We start from the raw sequence: 20,973 nt of genomic DNA, 5'->3' as shown, positions 1-20,973 counted from the left end.
CATGGTCTCGCTACTGCCTCCTCACCCATGGTCTCGCTACTGCCTCCTCACCCATGGTCTCGCTACTGCCTCCTCACCCATGGTCTCGCTACTGCCTCCTCACCCATGGTCTCGCTACTGCCTCCTCACCCATGGTCTCGCTACTGCCTCCTCACCCATGGTCTCGCTACTGCCTCCTCACCCATGGTCTCGCTACTGCCTCCTCACCCATGGTCTCGCTACTGCCTCCTCACCCATGGTCTCGCTACTGCCTCCTCACCCATGGTCTCGCTACTGCCTCCTCACCCATGGTCTCGCTACTGCCTCCTCACCCATGGTCTCGCTACTGCCTCCTCACCCATGGTCTCGCTACTGCCTCCTTACCCATGGTCTCGCTACTGCCTCCTCACCCATGGTCTCGCTACTGCCTCCTCACCCATGGTCTCGCTACTGCCTCCTCACCCATGGTCTCGCTACTGCCTCCTCACCCATGGTCTCGCTACTGCCTCCTCACCCATTGTCTCGCTACTACCTCCTCACCCATTGTCTCGCTACTGCCTCCTCACCCATGGTCTCTCTACTGCTTGTGAATTTATTTCTAAACAATATACATGCTCCATCTTTGATTAAACATGTGGTTCCTCTGAACACCATCAATAAATAATATTAAAGAAATGAAGTGACGCGACACAAAAATATACTAGCTAGCAATATAACACAATTTGTATATAATACATTTATTCAGAACAATGTAAAACAATGCTGTGTTAATGATAATAATAATAATAACAATAATAATAATAATAATAACAATAATAATAATAACAATACCAATAATAATATATTTCGAAAAATAAAATATAAGGCAAAAAATTGTTTTGTTGCCCAAGCTAGACCAAGCCAAAATCTTTGTTTTAGAAAAAAGCCAGAAATAATTAATATGATACCTGTACCATGTGTTTTTAGCCCAGTGATTACCACTTCACCCACCAAATTTCATGGGAAGAGTGATGGTTATCCATGAGCCCTTGTATTAGGCCTAAGCCTATAGTAAAATCCAGTCCTGATTCCGAATAATTATTGTTCTTGGGCAACAACAATATAAAATTATAACCAGCACCACCTTTGAAATGTATTTATCATATTTATTTGAATAAACACCCTGGGGCATATACTGTTCAGAGGGGTTTTCTGAGGGGAATTTATTCGAGAGACTGTTATTTGAGGGAGGTTTTTATTTATTTTTTTGGCTTAAATGGATAAGTATATACTCAAATAAACGCCCTTTAATTTAACTGTAAATTTGGAACTACAGTACAACACTTAATTACCATTAAAATGTGTTATTGTGTGATCATGAAGACTTGTAATTCTACTAGAGCAGAATATTAATAGAATGTGTTGAGATTGATGTTCCTTCCATTACTTTTGTTTATAGTAATTTAAGGAGACGTTTATATGAGGGAGATGTTTATTCCAAATGAGGCTCTTTTCGGGGGGTCGGGGACTGTTTACAGTAGTTGAATAAATATGGTATATCTTAACTAAAAACAGAAAATATTGTAAAACTATGGGTTCAAATTTCTCTGTTGTTTGACTAATTTACAGATGGTTGGACCTCTGTCAGTGCAATCTAATTTTATATTAAATTCCTGGCTACTCGTATGTTCTCTTTTGGTACCTGTGCATACAAATTCTGTGATTGTTTCATTATTCTCATCATGATGTTCATGCTCTTTCAGTTCATGAAAGGAATTATTTTCTGCTATGACAGAGTTAAAACAAATTTCCTCTTTGATTGTTTCAGAGTCATATTCTCCTTTAATGGTTGATGGTACAATTGTTTTACTGTCAGTTTTTGCTTGAGTAATAGTTGACCATGGTTCACTGTAAGCTGGTATGGGTATTTTTAGATGATCCATTAAACGGGACATGATATCATCAACATAATAATTGATCTTGAGGTCAGCTTTCTTATCCTATAAAAGTAAGTACAAAAAAGGTATCATTAACAAAAAAAAAAAAAAAATAACAGATGAGCTGCTGGAAAAATGGGGTTTACTGCAAGGGAGAGATGATTATAAAAGCATCAATTAGGGCCCGTTCGAGCGAAAAAATATCTGTGCGAATTACCAGTTAATTTACCGGTACACACTTTCTAAAACCGCTCGGACACTAGTCTAATTACCTTACCATCTGGATTATCAGCGACAATTTTGACCACAAAATTACTGGATAGAATACCGTGTATGGAATGACCAAGGAGCCGGAGGCAATGATAAATCAACCATAATTGTTTTTCCAAATGTTTTGTCCACAGCCCAGCGCTAAATTCAATAGGTCATGGCCCAGGCGTGGTTGAATTTACCGTGAGCTAAAACTTGCTCGAACGATCGACCATCCGCTGAGTGATCAGCGCGATTACCCAGTGAAATAAACGGAATACTGTTGGCATTTTTAGCTCGAACGGGCCCTTATTAATAATATAGTAATTAAACATTAATAAAGTGATGATATTAATAATGTTAATAATGTTACGTATAACTTTAGAACATGCAATTAACAATAAGTACTGTATAGATGTGATATGTTTCATAAAAAAAAATAAAAAAAATTCATTATCCCCAAAAAATGAAAATAAAAACTATATGAACAATGCAAATAAAAACATGCAATACTGTCACCTAGATAATGGCACTAGCATTGCAACATGTAGACATGCAATACTGGAATTCAGATGTGGTCTATTCAACAGTATACTTAGGCCTTAAGCGGTGTTTCCGCAGCACTTATTATCCAATAAATTATCGGGAAGCATCAATATTGTAAGTCCCAAATTATCCAATAATTATTGTATGAGAATCAGATACTTTATCGGAAATAGCTCCGAATGAGAAAATATATAACCTTTGACCGATGTCAAATCATGGTCATTAAAAGAATAATTTTGGGTAGTTAGTTTCTAAGGAAACTAGTAGTTAGTAGGCCTAGGCCTATATTAAATATTTCAAATAAAAAAGTGAGTAAATTTTTCATGCTTTATTACTCGAATATATTTTTAAAAAATCAAAGTGGAAATGGGTCCCAAATTATCCGATAAATTTTCGTATGAGAAGCAGATTATCGGAAGAAGCTCCAAATGTGAAAATAAATAACCTTTGACCGATGTCATATCACGGTCATGAAAAGAACTATTTTGGGTAGTTAGTTACTAAGGAAACTAGTAGTTAGTAGGCCTGGGCCTATATTAAATACTTCAAATAAAAAAGTGAGTAAATTTTTCATGCTTTATTACTCGGATATATTTAAAAAAAATCTAAGTGGAAATGGGTCCCAAATTATCCGATTAATTTTCGTATGAAGCAGAGATAAATTATCGGAAAAAGCTCCGAATGTGAAAATAAATAACCTTTGACAGATGTCATATCACGGTCATGAAAAGAACTATTTTGGGTAGTTTTACTACTAGTAGTTAGGAGGCCTAGGCCTATATTAAATACTTCAAATAAAAAAGTGAGTAAATTTTTCGTGTTTTATTTCTTAGATATATTAAAAAAAAGCCTGAAACAGCTGCATTCATCGTCGACGGTGCCTGGCTTGGCCTAGGTCTATCCCTACCTATCGTCTATTGTACTGTAAAACACATTAAAAAAATCTAGAATTCATTTTTTGTCTTCTTTTCAATTCCTACAGAAGTACAGTACAGGACATCAAACATCATTGTGACAGTACACTTCCCAGGGTGAAACAATTCCGAACGATTTCGTTCTTGGCCTAGGCCTACCCATCTCACGCAAACTAAGAGTCACCTGCTAGGTCAACAAAACGGATGCTTTGATGTTGAACACATTGCATTGTTGTCCAAAATTTTGGATGATGGAATAACAAATTTGAAGGGAATTTTAAGATAATTTATCAGAGAAATTGTAAGTGCTGCGGAAACATGGCCTAAAATACAACTAATGAGCCACAGCATGCAGGCATTCTACTTTCCAATCATAAAAAAAAATACACTGGAATGTACAATACTGTCAGTCACTCTCTCTCAAATGACCTGGTCACTCTTCAAAAAATTCAAATCATCACCTCTACCACCAAGATTCAACACAACTATTATTTAAATAATAATAATTATAATAATAAATAAGGTTTATATAGTGCTCAACAAGGCACTAGAGACAGAGCATGACAAAAATGGAACTTGAAACATGGAAATTAACCCATGAAAAATCTTAAACCAGGAAAAAAAAGAGGATGAAACCAGCATTAGCAATTTGAAGTACTCAATGGGGGCTCACTAGTTTAAAAGTAAATTCATAAATAACTATAAATGATAATAAATATTGTTAAATGAAATTCCCAATAAATACTTTCAGTAACTCTGAATGACATAAGTAATATCATTAATGCAATTTTAACTAATTAAATAATAAAATAATAAGAAAAAAATGAAAGGTTGAACAAAAATCCTTCCTATAAGTTTCCAATAATAACAACAGTAATAAAGCTTTCAAGATGTTATGAATCATACATTCCATCATCAAAGAGTACCAAAACAAGATTAATTAAAATGATAACAAAGTTTCCCATTGAAAGAAATGCATAACGATGCACTCAAGTACATTTAGAAAAAACCCTTAAAAATGTGAAGTGCTGGCTGTAAATGGGAACATGGTTTGAGAGTTGTTAGTCATGATGTAAACAAGATCAATGACTCAACTGGATCAAGGGATTAGTGAGATATTATTAGGATTGATGAGATAAACTGGATCAAGTTCAAGTGTTAAGTTACTACAGTATTTAACTCCATGGATATATAACCACTTAGTATTGTTCGGTCATGCATGACTACAACAGCTGTATCAGGGAGAATGGAGGTGTAACTTGTGACAAAACAATGTGGTTATTCTTCTAAAGGCTTTTTTGTGAAAAAGGTGAATTTTGTTACTTCTTTGAAGAATGTCAATCAGAATGTCAATCAACCTCATGACTAGGTTTTGAAAAAAAAAATCAACTATTTGCTCATCTGTCGAATAAATTCAATTCAATTCAATTCAATATATTTACAATATTTTTTTCATGCATTAATCTAAGCTTTGTATAATAATTTCCACTAGTATTGCTTTTTTAGTAGTACATTAACAATAATTATAAACTAAAATATCTGTTAGTTCATAACAAATTTCCAGTAATGTACATGATGTACCGCAGAACTAATCCTAATTGCACTGACAATTGTGTCAACAATTTATGACCTAATTAAAATACAAATGTAGAGATTCTCCTTGAAAACCAGTTTACAGAAAAATAGATTAGAGTATCTTAATACCAGGTGCTTGTAAACTTGTTTAAAGCACCTCTTTTGTGTGCAATAATTCTAGCATTATGACAGTGAATTTGTAATTATTATAGATGGGCATGTTACTACTTTACACTATCTTAACATTTAGAGTGCCCTCCAGAATTCAATAATTTAACATTTTACAAGTGACGACAATTGTTTACAAGTGATGGTAAAAATAATTACAGTATCTAGGGAACTTAGATTGTGTAAATATTATAGAGCACCCCCTTGTGTTTCATTTTGATCAGTAACTACCACAAAATAATAAAAATGCCAACTTACATGTTTAGTAGCTTGCAGATTGACGATCACTAACTTTCCCCCCTTCTTCTTTGTAAGTAGGGGTAAATTTCCACTGGGTACTATTTGAAGGGATGTTCCAAGACACAAAGATAAATCAGCTTTCCTTTAATAAATAATACATTTCAAAGATTTATATAGCATCTCATTCATAATCCAAAGAAAGTATTAAGTACTTGTAACATTATTACTATCGGTCAATGGCTCAATAGATTGGTAAATATGTCGGTACAACCTCCTTCAATACTTCTTAGTGCAAATATATTACACACATTTGTAATACTGTGAGGAGAAAAATAACATAAACAAAGTAGGCCTACCTTGTTACTAGACTAAAACAAACCTCAATGAAACTTGGTTTCTACATCTTACTTTGAAATCATCATCAAATCACATTAGTAAATAGCATTTTAAAATAGTAAACATTTAAAAAAAATTCTTCTGGGATTCAGATTCAACGTACACTCTCCGTTATCATAACTTAAATTAGACCTCCTTACCATCAATGTTATCATAACTATTAATTTGAATATGAAGTCTATAAACAATCTCTCTATACCTGGAATGTTGTTCGGAAAGTTCAAGGTCTCTAACAGGCAAAGCATCTTCCCAGTCTAGGATGGTGTCCCTTAGTTTTCCTCTGAAATTTATTATAAATTCAGAATTAGCAACAGAATAAATTTGTAATAATCACTAAATTATTACCTTAAATATATATCAAACATTCCATCATTGAAACTACAGTAGAGTACAGATATAGATTACTTTATTATCAAATTACTTTATTATCCAGTAATTCCATTATTTACTTGCTTACAATAAATAGTTGCATAGATAGCTTAGTGTTATGGTGTAGAATGCCATAAGCTACAATAGCCTTTAATTTTATTGATCAATCCTAGAATAATATACATAAAGCCAAAATCATAACATTATGCTAATACCAAATATATTGGCTATCATTGAAACTGCTACATACCTACACCGTCCTCTTGGCTTATTTTGTGTACACTGGTTCCCTGTGGGTTTCAGCCCTAATGTTGGTACTGCTGTTGTTCTAATATACTGCCTGAAAAATTTACAGTATAAGGCACTTGTCAATTGTAGTCCTTTGGAATGTAAATTCCAAAACCGTTGCATGCATGTGAAAGTCCCGGCCACCTCCAGGCAATGCAGGGAATCGTTTTAATGTACATCCCTAAGTCCCCGCCACTTACCGTCGTAGTCCCGGTAAAATGCCCTGCTATGATTGGATGATAAGACCTACTTGACGGTCTTGCCTACAGTAGGTCTGAATCAGAGAAGCATGTGAGAGCTAGGCAGGAGAGGGCAACGGAGATAAGCTTGCTTGATCGAAGCACTACGCATGCGTATCATCACTAAGCAGATTTCCATGGAAGTTTGGAAAAGTGCGAAAAAAAATCTGTTGATCATAGAAAAAGAAAATAATTGATTGATTGATTAAACTGATTGATAGAATTTAATTATTCAATATCAGAATAGAAATTAGGCCTAAATAAAATACATGTAGTAGGAACAGATTTCCTTGCCTTGGCTCATGTACTGGCGTATTTTTGACACAAACTAGGTCAAATTCATGGTTCACTAGTTTTCACGCAACACACTCACACGCGCCACTACCTCGGTCCTTCGCGTGTGGTTGGCGGTTCAAATTATATTATGTAATTTATCTACGGGTAAATTTTAGGTACGTCCCGGCACTATGGGGAAACAACTATGTGTATATCCCCGGCTCAGTCCCAGCTAGTGCCCTGCTATGGCTTGGGTGTCGAGGGGGGGGGGGAACTACAATTGACATGTGCATAAGAATGAAAACAGCACCTAATATCTTACGAATTCAGAGTCATTTAGAGAGACATCAAAGAAATATTAGAAAGTGTATTTACATTAAATGACAGGATTAATCAATTCAATCAATCAATATAATTAAGAAATAAATAATTAACAAAATAATCAATGAGCAATCCAGCAATCTATATTAATAATAATAATAATAATGATTTTTAAAGCACAAACATTACCACCAAAAATTGGTGCTCAAGGCGCAGTGTCGAAAGCAACAGGTAGAGAACAAACAGGAATCACAAACAACAAAGTGTAAACATGTTAATTTTTTTTTTAAATTTTATTATTGAAAATTAAAAACGGCAGCACAAGAAATCAAAATGTAGACCTACATTTTCATTTCTCAATAATCATTTTTCAACAATCATAATTTCGGTGCTAATATGCACATGGCAATTCTCATAATTCACATCATTTGTAAAAAAGGGTTATTTTGAGAAACAAATGCAGTTTACCAATTATGATGGCACGATGTAACTGTCCATCAATTGATAAAGATTAAAATTGCAAGAAGAAAATTCATTTGACAATAAACGTCACTTACTTTCCACAATTGTCACATTCTTCAACATACATATTGCCATGGAGCTCAGATAATTTATCCCTGAGGTTAAAATGTTTATGAAAAAAAAAAAAAAAAGTATAATGTTAGCAGTATATACTTACAGCATACAAGATAACTTTAATGTTGCGATGCATAACAAGATACATACAAAATTTGGTTCCAGTTGCTAATAAACTTAACAACAATATACACAACTATTTTGTTGTTCTCCTACAGAGCACAACAGAAAAAAATTACACATGAAATGTTAAAACCATACTGTCATGAGCTAAAAGGTAGAAAAGTTGCATATTATTGTATCTCACTGTTATGCTATCCCACTTGTACAGTGTTCCATATTATTGTATCTCACTGTTATGCTATCCCACTTGTACAGTGTCCTAATGAAGTCCACTATGTGGATTAAAGCTTCAGATTAAATTTTACAAATTAGTTTTAAAAGTGCTGCTGTCATTTCTTTTATGTTTTTTTGCTTAATTTGTATATAAAATTTTCCCAAGTCAGTTAATGGACAGTTTAAAAAGTAACATTTGGTGTATTTTTTTGCATAGACCTTTAAATTGGCTGGTAATCAATTAATGAAATTTTGTAGTAATATGTCTGTAAATCATTAAAAAATACTTTTTTCCAAAAAAATGTTTCTGGTAGTTAATGTGATCTCTATCACTAGGTGTAGTTCGAATGACGACTCAAACACGGATATGTGATGATAAATTTATTTGATCCGAATCCGATAGCATATTCCGATACAAATAATCTGTTGGAACAATCCTTTGGAAAATCAAACAATCATCCGGTTTAAACTGTAAATAAAATTAACAAACAATTTTGAATACAAAAACTATTAAAGGTAATGGATAGTATGACATAGAATAAATTCAATTAAATAGATTATAATATTGCTAAATGTGGCATCATTGCAACTAATTTCATTGAGTTATAAACAATTAAATGAACTAAAGTATACTAAACTACACCATGACTTAATCAAGCTCTATTGTCCAAACTACTGAGAATTCAACATAGAGTATTGTATAATTATTATCTACACTAAATCATAAAATAGACATAAATGGAGGCTGAGTTAGTTAAATCATAATAAACTTGGATCAATCTCAGCTTGTCAACATTTAAACTTTAACGCTGTTAAACATAAATAAGTCTAATCATCCTACACATTGAAATGATTGAATTCTTGAATGACTGAAACACAGTACGATTGAATAGATGTTGATGCTCTGAGTGCTACTTGTTGCATGCTTTCTTCAAATTCTTTATGAAGGTTGTTACCCAAATTGGCCTATGGAAGGCCAATAGGGCTATGAAAGGCCAATTGGGACTTACAGTTAATAACTATTTTTATCTTTTAAAGATGTACTGTCCCTTGAAAATGACCAAAATCATAGAAATTAGTGTATTTAAAAAATGCTTACCCATAAAAACCATCATTTTACAGTGAAAAAATGATAGAAACATTTTCAGTCACTAGAAGTGTTTTATTATCTTTATTATAATTATCCAGTTAAAAAATCAGGTAACACATTTTTTTAATTTAATAATTTCTATGCTCAAGTTAATAATTTTTATTTGTAATAAAATGGGCAAGTAAATTTCAAAAAGGATTTTTATGATTTTTGTTGTTTGCAAGGGACAGTACATCTTTAAATGGGCTATCCAAAATCATATTTTTTTCCCCGATTATTTTTGCAGGCTGTGTATCTTAAACAAAGTTCTGAAAAAGATATACAGTCTATTTCAATTTACATAGTAGTAGTAGTTAATTTAGTATATTAACAATAATAACAATAAATAATTAAATAATTATTTATCCTAGTCAATGAAAACATGCAAGTAGGAATATATTGAGGACAGCCATAATACCTCACCTTGGGAAGCCAGACCTTAAGTGTAAGCCATCTACATTCTGACTGACAACATACTTCACAACTCCTGCTCTCTCTAGTCCCAACAGTGCCAGATGTGTCAGTGTTGGCCTTGCGCCATCAAATGTAGTATTGGTCTCAGGTTTCTTACCCTGTTTCTCCAAAGTCCAAACACCCCTTGGCCCCCTAGGTAAAAAATGCATTAGTCATATCTGAAATGATTATTCAAATATATCTCATTTATATATGTTTATCTATCTACTGTATTTAATAAATTTAATACATGATACATAATGCAATGTCAACCAAGTCCCCATTAAGTAAATGTCATCATGAATTAGCAGATAAGGCATGGGTGCTGTAACCTACACCCATGGTATCGGCGCTGAAGTGGCAAGCTCATAAATCATTTTTGTGGTCACACCAGTTTTCCTGTGTACTTCAAAGAACCTATTAAATCTTTTGAGACAAGTAGGCAGTATAATATTCTTGTGCACTGGTCCAGGCAGTCTACAGCACAAAATGTGCTGGCACTGGTTACTGAGTGGCACAGACACAAAGGCGATTTTAGGGGTAGAATGTTATTTTTTAATTATTATTATAATCATAACTGCCGTTTGTGCCTTTTCATCTAGATTTGAAATTGAATTTTCTTTATCAAACTTTTACTATGAGTTTAATAATAATAATCAAAGTATAATAATAATAATTATTATTATTATTATTCCAATGTGTGATACCAATAATAAAATAATAGGCCTAATAATAATTATTATTATTATTATTCCAATGTGTGATACTAATAATAAAATAATAATAATAATAATAATTATTATTATTATTATTATTATATTTTTTATTATTATCATCAACCTCATCACATGATCATCATTCTCAAAGTGTACCTGAAGTCAGGAATTCCAGCAGCTGTGCTGATACCTGCTCCTGTGTGGACCACAACATGCTGACTACTGGAAATCCAATCTGCCAGTTGCTTTACACTGTGCTCTAATTTTTTAAGGTTATCAAAAACCTATTAGATAAAGTACACATATTACAGGTATTAACATTTTAAATGGATTGACAATTCATAATTAAGCAAAGCCTTTAACTAAATGACAAAAGCTATGTTAATCTTTATGAATATGATTTACAATCAGGGTCCCAAGTTGGAAAAAGTCCCTTTCTGTGAGATCTAGTTAAACTTTTTAATTTTATTCTGTTGCTCCTGTTGATACGCATCAGTAGTATACTTTAGTACAGACAGTACATTACTAATATTTATATCTAATTATTTTATATGCATATACATATTGTATTCTCAACAAAAAAAAAAGTTCTTTACAGAATTATCTGTGGGTACTGCAAACATTTAACACATTATTACCTCACCATGTGAACCTTAAACAATATGTAATAATAATATGATTACCTATTTATATATACTTCCTTTATTAACTACCTACTTTAATTAATATAATTAAATAAATATCAAATTTAAAGTCTGTATCTTTTATCCGATGTATACTATATATATATACTACTATATATATTATATAGATATAATTGCACACACTGGCTCTGCATGTCTATCACTTGTTTACTTATAAATTGTTTATGAAATTTATTAAAACAACTAAATAGTTCAGCAGAATTAGAGTCTAGTAATAAAATTTAGTATTATAGTATTGTAATTAACTCTTAAATTGGTATGGCATGTAGAGAAAAAAAAAAGAATGTTTAGTTATTTCATCTCCAATGAAATGAATGTCCATTTTAAAAAATGTGCAAATAGGAAATAACAAAAAAAATAAATAACAAGGTATATATATTATTGCTCTTTGTATTTGAAAGTTTAAATTTAGTTCCATGAAAGACATAGCCTCGGTTTACCAGTCGCATTTAGGAATCATTGTTACTGTATACAATCGGAATGTTCCCGATGTTACGTCTCAGACGTCTTCACATGAAACTATTCCATACAATCTGACATAGAGGGCCAGTATAACGGGAAATTCCAGAATTCATCGAAAATCATCGGCCGTATTCAATTGGGACTTTCGTGCTCTGCTCAACGGAAACTGCTCAACGACGTTAACGCTCGGAATTTATCGTTGAGTTTTGTACTCAACGGGATAACATACTCAACGTATAGTCCCAATCGAATACGGCAATTGTATGCATGACAAACGCGCTCTAGTGAAGTGAACTCGAGTTTTGCAGCCTGACGCCCAGAGTAGGCGACGGCCTAGGCCTAGCCTAGAGATATCGGGCTAGCCTAGGTAGAGATATTGGGCTAGCCTAGGCATAGCTTTACTATACGAAAGGTTAGACGAAGATATTGCACTATTTTAGGCTAGGGTATTTATTTTCCAACATTTAATTCTAAATTTTCGATATATTTTTTCTTTATTTTCATGAATTTTCCAAAAATAAAAAATCTAAAAAAATCAAGGCGGGCGAAAAAAACGATGCGGGCGGGGACGCGAAACATGTTTTTTTTTTTACTTGGCCTTACATGTTTTTTTGTATTTTTGTATTGTTTATTTGTAACAGGACGTAATGTTATATTTGACTAAATAAACAACTATAAATAATATTTATAATAATTTTACATGTTTTATACTTAGTAACCTTTTTAATTTTTTACAACTTATTTTATCAAAATCAATGCCTTACCCTTAAAATTAATAATAGGCCCCACTGAATAATAAACGAAATACGAATTACGCATTTATAATTTAACCCCTTACACAACCAGTGACAGTGCCACTCACTGCTAGGCTTGTAGATTATTGATCATGCTACTGTACTACACGGCAAAGCTTAGGCTAGGCCTTGAGTGAGGCCTCCTCCAACCAATCCAGCTAACAAGGCGGGATCTGTTATCAAAAGAAGGCTAGCCCTAGGCCTAGGATTCCCCCAGCCTAGCCTAGCCGCTAGCGCAGTTAACAACTAAAACAAACATATTTTATGCTAAGAATAATAAAAATCACCTCTGGCATGCCACATTTTCCTTTATTATCATAAGGTGACAGTCCATCAGCATAATTTACCGACATATTGCAAAAATGTTGTGATTAAATGAAATAAAATAATAAGGCTAGGTCTGGTCCCAGTCCTCCTACCAAAGATCGTATAGCGCCGCCTGGCTGGCTGGCTATCGGCACTGCCGCAGTGCCGATTTGGCACTGCCGCAGTGCCAAAAAAAGCTGCTGTTTTCTATCGGCACTGCCGCAGTGGCAAAAAGCTGCTTTTTCTATCGTTTATACGCTCTTATTGGCAATATATCGCCCTCTGTCGATAAAAAACTATTTTTGAGAATTTCCGTAAACAAAGCAAGGGAAAGGTAGATTCTTGAGTCTTCTTAAACTTGTATTTTTGCTACCGTGCTACTATTGTGAAACCGAACATAAATTTGTTCACAATTACTTTGTAATTGTGCGTGAATCGTACTAGAGGCCTAGGGCTAGGGTCTTAAGCCTACCTCTCAGAGTCTCTCTAGCTAGGCCTAGTTCTAGGTGGTCCTCTCTCTAGGCCTACCCCTATCTAGGGCAGCTGGCCTATTTTCCTAGGCCTAGGGAAATAGGCTAGCTGCGCAGAATCATAACTACTGTTGAATTGAATAGACAATAATACATTGGTTGTATATTTAGAGATAGACGTTGAAACAGGCCCTTTTAATATTATAATTTATATTATATAAGTCAATCGTGACATCATCACTGTAACTCCCAATGTTATTTGCCTATTCCCCGGCGTCCACTAATTTTTTGATTAGTGGACGCTTGGCTTGATTTTTTTTAGGTTCATGTGCAAAAAAAAAATTCCTCATTTTTTCGTCACCGCGAATACATCGCTCCACAATATGAATTGAATTGTAACTGAAAATTACTTACGTAAAACAAGCTTAATTAGAACCCAAAGAAAGTTTCTTCAAATTCAATATTAAGTATGAACAATTAAGGAATTTAGTGAATAAATGGACCCTCATAAACACAACAGACTGAACGTTTAATAGGAATATTCTAGACCTATTTTAAAGACTCAAGGAAAAAATTTAGATGTAGGCCTACGGCCAGGCAGGTGGCCGCCAGGGCCTCCTCCTACTACTACTAGGCCGTACCCTAGCCTAGTTACGTAATCATCGCACGATTTTAACTGTCTGCATGCTCCGACCAAAAAGGACGTCAGTGACTGTATTCTCTCTCGAATGCTGAAATGTTTATTTCTTTGATGAAAGTCTATCAAAATAGCATTACAAACAAGTTCTTTCTAACACAATAGTTATTCATCGTATCTGTACTGTACTGCTGATGTGTAGTTAATTACTGCGTACTGCAGGAGCAAAAATCAGCATACGCAACATATAAGAATATTCTAGACCTATTTTGAAGACTCAGAGAACGAAATTAGATGTACCTGTAGAGCCGCCGAGGCTTCTTCCCAAGAATTTTACCTGTCTGCACCGACCAAAAAGTTAGTGACAGTGACTGTATTCTCTCTTGAATGCTTTGAAAAATGTTTATTTCTTTGAGGAATGAGGAAATTTACAAACAAGTTCTAACACAAATAAATTACAAAATAGCGTACAGTAGGCCTATTTCATCGTATCAGATGAGTACTTAACGCGTAGGCTCTGCCTACTTCAGGAGCACAAATCAGCATACGCACAAAATATAAATACGCACACAGTATACTGATTATATCACTATAGCAACCGATGACTTGTACAACACAGTTGGTTATAAAAACTAACATTGAAAGATGGCGATTGACTTACAAATCAATTAGAGAGCATGTATCGTACACTAAATGGAAAATTATTATACTTAGGTTAGATTTAATGCATTCAAAATTTTTTCAAGCATTAAATCTAACCTTCGTATAATAATTTTCCTATAGTGTACTATGCGGAGCTCTACTAATTGCTTATTTAGGTATGTTAAGAAAAAAAAATCATCTTGTTTGAATTAATGAGAAACTTATGTCAAAGATTCTACAACATTAAAACAATGTTTATTTGATTGAAATCGTGGTACTAGACTAGTTAGTTTTCTATGATTTTTTTTTAAATATTTTATTTTTCTGGAAATGTGGTATAGGGACATTTATAGAACAAATACTAAAAATATATGACAAATTAAAACTTTATTCCTAATATATCTCTAGGCCTATTACAAACAAATCTTAAACATAAACAAATGGAAACAAATTGTAGAAAGCGTAATGTTGAAAGACAGATCACGTTAAGAAGAAGAAGAAGTAGCGGATATTAGCTTTCAGAACCCCTATTTGTTTACACAGCATTTTGTGACTTTTGTCTTTTTTTTTTTTTTTTGATGATTAATGATTGTGCACTTCAACCAATTCTGAGTTAATGTTTATAAATTATTCTGTTTTAAGTATTTTCTTGCAATGGAGTCAAATGCAGATGAAGTTGAACCTCAAAATGGGGGATCACACATGCTAGCAGATGGGCCAAAGCAGCTATCAGATAAACAAAGAGCCAAGGTTGAACGAAACAGACAGCGTGCATTAATGCTCCGTAATGCAAGATTGAAGGCAAGACCATATTCAAAACAGAAAGCTGAGAAAACGTAAATTCATCAATTTTTTTTTTACTTTACTGTGCATATTCACTTGATTTTAGTTGCAAATATTCAAAAAGTCAACATTTATATTTTCTTGAGACACAACCATTGTTGCTTTTCCAGGTTAAATATTGAAAGCACATGCAGCATATCTCAATTTAAAATATAAAAGAGGTCATAAGGACAGTGACTGCATATGTTATGGATTGACGGTATCAGTGGTGGATCCAGGATTTTTAAATAGAAAAGAGGGGTCCAGGGAGGGACTTTCACAGATGGGGGGTACCGCCTTAGCCCGGCCACCATGGTTGGACTGAGGTAAGAAAATTTAGGATTATGGCTGCCTCTAAATGGCTGGAAATTGCATACTCAGACTTAAAATTTAAATATAATTTTCTTTTTATCTCCATTTTTTTATTTTGAAAAATTGAGGGGTAGGGGTGCCTGAGCAGCTTTCCCTTCTCTTGAAATTGCCACTGGATGTTAAATAAACAGTGGGTGGTCATAACCATACTGTACCATTACTTCAGCTTTAAAATGACTGCATGTTGAGATGTAATGATCCACTTGTGCTTTATCTAATTTCTAAAATTTAACAACTAAAAACATTAATTATTACAGTAGGAGTACAAATGATCAGCAGGCTCACTTGATTCCTCTTATGAAATGTTAAGATGTGTATGGCTTCATTTCATTTATTTATTCAGACAAGTGCCTTGGGGCTCCAAAAGCAACCAAGTCACGATGACAGACGTATGGAGTCTTACTCCAACCTTAACCTTAAAGATAGGCAAACCATGGATATTATTACTGAATGTGTTGTAATTAGTTGCCTGTCACTGTGCGTGTAGCATTATATAACTGTGAGTACACTTAGCCAAAATGCTGCCATATTTCTATACTTACAGACTAGTATCTACCTGTATTGTTAATGTTCCTTATAACAATATTTATTTTATCAGGATAAGTGCCGCTGGATTATCAGGAGGAGGAGGAGGATTGATCCAGGGGAAGCGTTTCATTGACACAGGAGCTGGTTTTCTCCTCGAAGAAGACCTAGATGAGGAAACTGAGAAAAAAGCTATTAAGATTGTTGAGGAACCAGGTAAAATTATTGCAAATTATCTACAATCTAGAATCTTTAGAAATACTTTACCATCTGAGTAAGGTGATCAATTCTTCAACACCACATGCACCTTCAATTTTTGGTGGAAGATATGAGCTTTAACAAGTTGTTAAACAATTTGGTTTACATACTCTAACATTAACATAATTATTTGTCCTCTGCATAGCTGTCAGGATTTTATAGATCTAGATTTAGACTGCTCACAGGGTACACTTGTCATCATAGACAATGTCGTGCCACATTCCATACACATATTTAACTCTAGTGTTCGAAAATTAGTTTTTACCAGCAATTTTTACTTGATTTTAACCCATTTAAAACAAGAGTTTTACATCTTTCTTTTGTTAGCATTAAGGTTAATTGAATTACACTTTTTACTTACGATTTCTAAATCAAAATGCTGTACAACATGCTTTTATTTGTTAGAAATATTTCTTGTTTTTGTAGTAGTTCTTGTATCTGGTATCTTGTTTATAGTGGGCAAGAAATATTTTACGTATATCAAGAAGTACCAGTTTCAATGTAATGTTTGCTTGTTTATTTTCCAGCACCTGATTTATCATCAGATGATCCATATACCTGCATTGAATGTCAGCAGGGCTTCCAGAATTCCTACCTTGTTAAAAACTTTGACCACCAAGTTTGTGATGAATGCAGGTAAATATATAAACGCATTTGATTTGCAAAAAAAAAAAACAAAAAAAAACAAACCAGAAGACTAGACAAATTTTCTTATTTGTGATAGATGGGCATAAAACTGTAAACTTATTTCTTTATATATATTTTTAAGCAATAAGAAAGAAAATAAGCTTCTCGAATAACCCCCATATTGAGAGTTAGGCTGGACAATGTTTGTATCTGTTATATGTTGCAGTTCAGTAGTGTGGTGCTGCTCTGTGGCTGCCATGGGCAGTGGCAGCACTAGCAGGGGCAGAACCTGTCGGACAGCTTAGTCCCCTCCCCCCAGAAAATGTATTCTAGACCTGCCACAGGTCCCCAGGATATTTAATATTAATAAAGAATTATTAATATTAAATATCAACAATTTTAGGGATTAATTGTTGTACAGTAATTAACATTGTCATTTTTTTATATTTTCAGAGATAACGATGATAAACATCAACTTATTACCAAAACAGATGCCAAAAATCTCTACCTCATTAAGGATGTTGATTTAGACAAGCGGGAACCAATATTAAAATTTATATTAAGAAAAAATCCCCACAATTCAAAATGGGGTGATATGAAATTGTACCTGAAACTGCAGGCAAGTTTTAACAAGCATATAATACATATAAGATTTGTTTATAATTTATTACATTAATATTTGTATATACAATCTTACAATAAGTTTAATACATTTGTTTAAATTCCAGGTGGAAAAAAAAGCTTTATCAATATGGAACAGCCTTGAGGAGATTGAGGAGGAAAAAGAAAAACGAACAGAAAATAAAGAAAAGGCAAAACAAAAAAAATTTAACAAAAAGATAAAAGGTAATTTTCTCTAATTACTTTAAATGTTAATGATAATTAAAGTAATGACATTACAGAAATTAGTTTTGTAGTATTTATCATTCTTTCTCCTTTAACATTTAATGAAATGTTCTGCAACTTAGCAAAAAGTACTACTGTATTAATAATTAAAAATGAAAATAGTGATAATGAAAATAATAGTGTGCGGTACAACATGTTGGAACTGTTGCATTGTTGAGATTGTCATCAAAATTTAAAATAGATTTCTATAATTGTCTTAAGGGTAATGATTTTCATTAAACAAATTTGTTTAAAGTTAGGGGTTTTTAATTATTTTTTTTGGTTTTAGACTGTTATGGTTAGATAAGGATATTTCATGGTTGATATTTACTTCTCTGGTGGACATCGTTTTCAACTAAATTCTTGTCTACCAACCTGAATTTTATTCTACTTGGTTGCCATTTATTCCAATCCTTGGAATGGCTAAGTGCTATTATTGTTATTAGAATGATTTTCCTCTCATTTAGATCTCAGGAAAGAGGTGCGGACAAGTCTTTGGACAAGGGATCTGTCTGAACATTGTCATAGTTACGGTGAAGAATTTTGTGTAGATGAAGAGAATGACATGTACAGCAAGGAGTGTTCATGTGGCCACAAATTAACATATGAAAAGATGTGATGTGAATATTCATCAGGCATAGGTAACAACTAGCCAGTTGTATTCATTGTTAAATTCAGTTTACAGAGCATGCAGTTTACATCAGACACCTGTACACAAGCAATGAATTATAACTGGAAGTAATCACAGGCTAAACATATGAAAAGAGTTTACGTGAATATTAAGAATATTTATTAGGCATCACTGATGTGACATAACAACAACCCAATCATGTTCATTGTAATTCTGGTCATTTAGGACATTACATTTCCAGCCACTTGCTCTTCAGGCAATGACTAATGAAGTAAATTATGTCTAGCTGTAGCCAGTCTAAGCTGTCAATTGCTAACATAGCCTTTCACTAGAAAAGATTTGGTGATGTACACTCTCCCCTCCCAGCTTTGTTAGTTAGCACTGCATCACTAAGTCATTTAGCTTGCTCAAGTTCCAAGTAAAGTACCAACTGGACCATAAAGCTTATAGCTTATGTGTGTATTTTGTGTTATCAATCATGTTTTCAGGGGAGTATCCAATGGAGAGTGGGGGTAAAGAGAAATGTTGTCACATTTTAAAATTTCATTACATACCATATGCCATGTTTTAAATAATAAAACAAAACAGAATACAAAATGTTTGAATAAGGCTTCGACCCCTTTGTTACGCCATTGCTGTAAGCATTCAACACTTGTACATATTCTGATGAGTTGGTGACCTGCCGCCCTTTGGAATATTCTGAATCCACCCCTGGTTTCATTTATGTAAAAATAGAAGCCATTGGCACATTGGTTGTCGCTTGGACTTGCTTGAGGTCAGGGGTTTGTGCTGCGCATGTCGTTTATGTCCTTGGAAAGACACTTTTTCTATGTTCATCTCTATATTCAGGGGTATCTGGTAGGATTTGGCATTTATTGTACTACTGTAGTTTCGTGCGCTGAGTAAATTCGCATGACTAAGTATTCTCTCCAGGGTGCAGAGAATGTTGCACTTTCAGGTAGTTTGCCATTGTACAGTATATTATCCAGTGACCAGGGATAATAATGTTCGAGCCCCTTTGATCATTTATTTGGAAATGACATTATATAAATACTGTACAGTTTATAGAAATATTATAGTTATTATTAGACATACTTTGAAAATATAAAATTCATGAGTTACTATAAATTCTACGAAAACAGGAATTGTATCATCAATTATAACTTTATCAGAATTGACTTTGCCAGGTATAGGTACATTAGCAATCAGAATCCTTATCATGTATTTTAAGCAAGACAGGTTTATAAACCACTTCACTTCAAATTTCTGTCATCTGTCTGAGATTTTTTTTACTATGCCAAAGAACTAAATGTATAAAAAGCCGCTACAACAGACTTGATTAGGTCTTTTAATGAAGACTCACTCAATGTTGATTTGAATCATGCCAGATTGTCATGTCAATGTGGGTTAGGACAAAAAAAAAGTTATCGTCAGTAGCCCCATCAATCTAAGATGTTATAAATGGTGAATTAAAATGTCAGCATCCTCATTAGAAATTAGTCCAAATCGTAATTTGTTATTTAAACACGACCTGGTTTTAGATAAAATGTGATGTAATTGCATTTCTTCCTCTTGTACTCGTGAAGGAATTCTAAAATTTGTTGGGGACAAATGATGATGAAAATTCAGGAGATCAAGGATAAAAAAAAAACCCCAGAGACACAAGAGAATAGGTCCTTATTTTGAAATCTGTCAGGCTTACAATCGGATATTATGAAGTTTTAATTGTCCAAATTAGAACAAGGTGGGCACATCTCTTATTCCCTCTGAATGATCTATGGGACCTAAGATAGTGCAATATTTAATGAAGTATTTTACTGATTTTACTGTAAATATAATATTATAATAACAAAAAGTGTGCCATTTTTATGAAATGAAACCCCCACCCCCAATTCAAAATTGGTGATGTAATGAACCATTTTAGAAATTTTGTAGAATCGCTATTGATAATTTTATCTTTTACATTCATTGACATTGATAAAATACATTATTTGGCTATTACAAAATTGTAAAAGAGGTGAAAATTTCAATTTCATTCAAAATGTCAGGATTGTAAACAAATTAAACATCAATCAGAATACATTATGGTCTACCACCAATAATAGTTGGTTATAAGTGTGATTTGTTATCTCACATAATATTAATCACATAG

General features: G+C 33.5%; 2 protein-coding genes across 2 annotated transcripts; one reads left to right on the top strand and one right to left on the bottom strand.

Annotated features, from left to right (window-relative positions):
- Positions 1 to 765: 765 nt before the first annotated feature.
- Positions 766 to 13,095, bottom strand: LOC117102913 (NAD-dependent protein deacetylase sirtuin-6-like). Its single transcript, XM_033243366.1, has 8 exons — positions 12,934 to 13,095; positions 10,843 to 10,970; positions 9,941 to 10,123; positions 8,034 to 8,093; positions 6,603 to 6,692; positions 6,183 to 6,263; positions 5,606 to 5,729; positions 766 to 1,958 (listed from the first exon to the last, which is right to left on the bottom strand). Exons 1-8 carry the CDS (start codon positions 12,997 to 12,999, stop codon positions 1,548 to 1,550), a joined length of 1,143 nt encoding a protein of 380 aa, XP_033099257.1. The 5' UTR covers positions 13,000 to 13,095; the 3' UTR covers positions 766 to 1,547.
- Positions 13,096 to 13,162: 67 nt separating this feature from the next.
- On the top strand, positions 13,163 to 20,923 carry LOC117102915 (DNA repair protein complementing XP-A cells-like). The gene is made up of 7 exons (XM_033243367.1): positions 13,163 to 13,286; positions 15,344 to 15,537; positions 16,494 to 16,636; positions 17,206 to 17,314; positions 17,759 to 17,924; positions 18,034 to 18,151; positions 18,658 to 20,923. The coding sequence occupies exons 2-7, from the start codon at positions 15,356 to 15,358 to the stop codon at positions 18,807 to 18,809; spliced, it is 870 nt and encodes a 289-aa protein (XP_033099258.1). The 5' UTR covers positions 13,163 to 13,286; positions 15,344 to 15,355; the 3' UTR covers positions 18,810 to 20,923.
- The last annotated feature ends 50 nt before the right edge of the window (positions 20,924 to 20,973 follow it).

Source organism: Anneissia japonica, unplaced genomic scaffold (assembly GCF_011630105.1).
Source record: "Anneissia japonica isolate Jap-2015-1 unplaced genomic scaffold, ASM1163010v1 scaffold285010_len649756_cov215, whole genome shotgun sequence".
Lineage (NCBI taxonomy): Eukaryota > Metazoa > Echinodermata > Crinoidea > Comatulida > Comatulidae > Anneissia > Anneissia japonica.
Note: the sequence above shows the minus strand (reverse complement) of the source record. Positions and strands in the feature narration are given on the sequence as shown.

What these genes read in the sequence shown, in the direction of transcription:
- LOC117102913 (XM_033243366.1), bottom strand. Translation starts at nt 12,999, where the DNA reads ATGTCGGTAAATTATGCTGATGGACTGTCACCTTATGATAATAAAGGA. An exon ending in CTTTCCGAACAACATTCCAG is followed by an intron (nt 5,730 to 6,182) that starts GTATAGAGAGAT and finishes TATTTATTAAAG; the next exon opens with GAAAGCTGATTTATCTTTGT. An exon ending in ATCTGCAAGCTACTAAACAT is followed by an intron (nt 1,959 to 5,605) that starts GTAAGTTGGCAT and finishes TTACTTTTATAG; the next exon opens with GATAAGAAAGCTGACCTCAA.
- LOC117102915 (XM_033243367.1), top strand. Translation starts at nt 15,356, where the DNA reads ATGGAGTCAAATGCAGATGAAGTTGAACCTCAAAATGGGGGATCACAC. An exon ending in TAAGATTGTTGAGGAACCAG is followed by an intron (nt 16,637 to 17,205) that starts GTAAAATTATTG and finishes TTTATTTTCCAG; the next exon opens with CACCTGATTTATCATCAGAT. An exon ending in ATTTAACAAAAAGATAAAAG is followed by an intron (nt 18,152 to 18,657) that starts GTAATTTTCTCT and finishes CCTCTCATTTAG; the next exon opens with ATCTCAGGAAAGAGGTGCGG.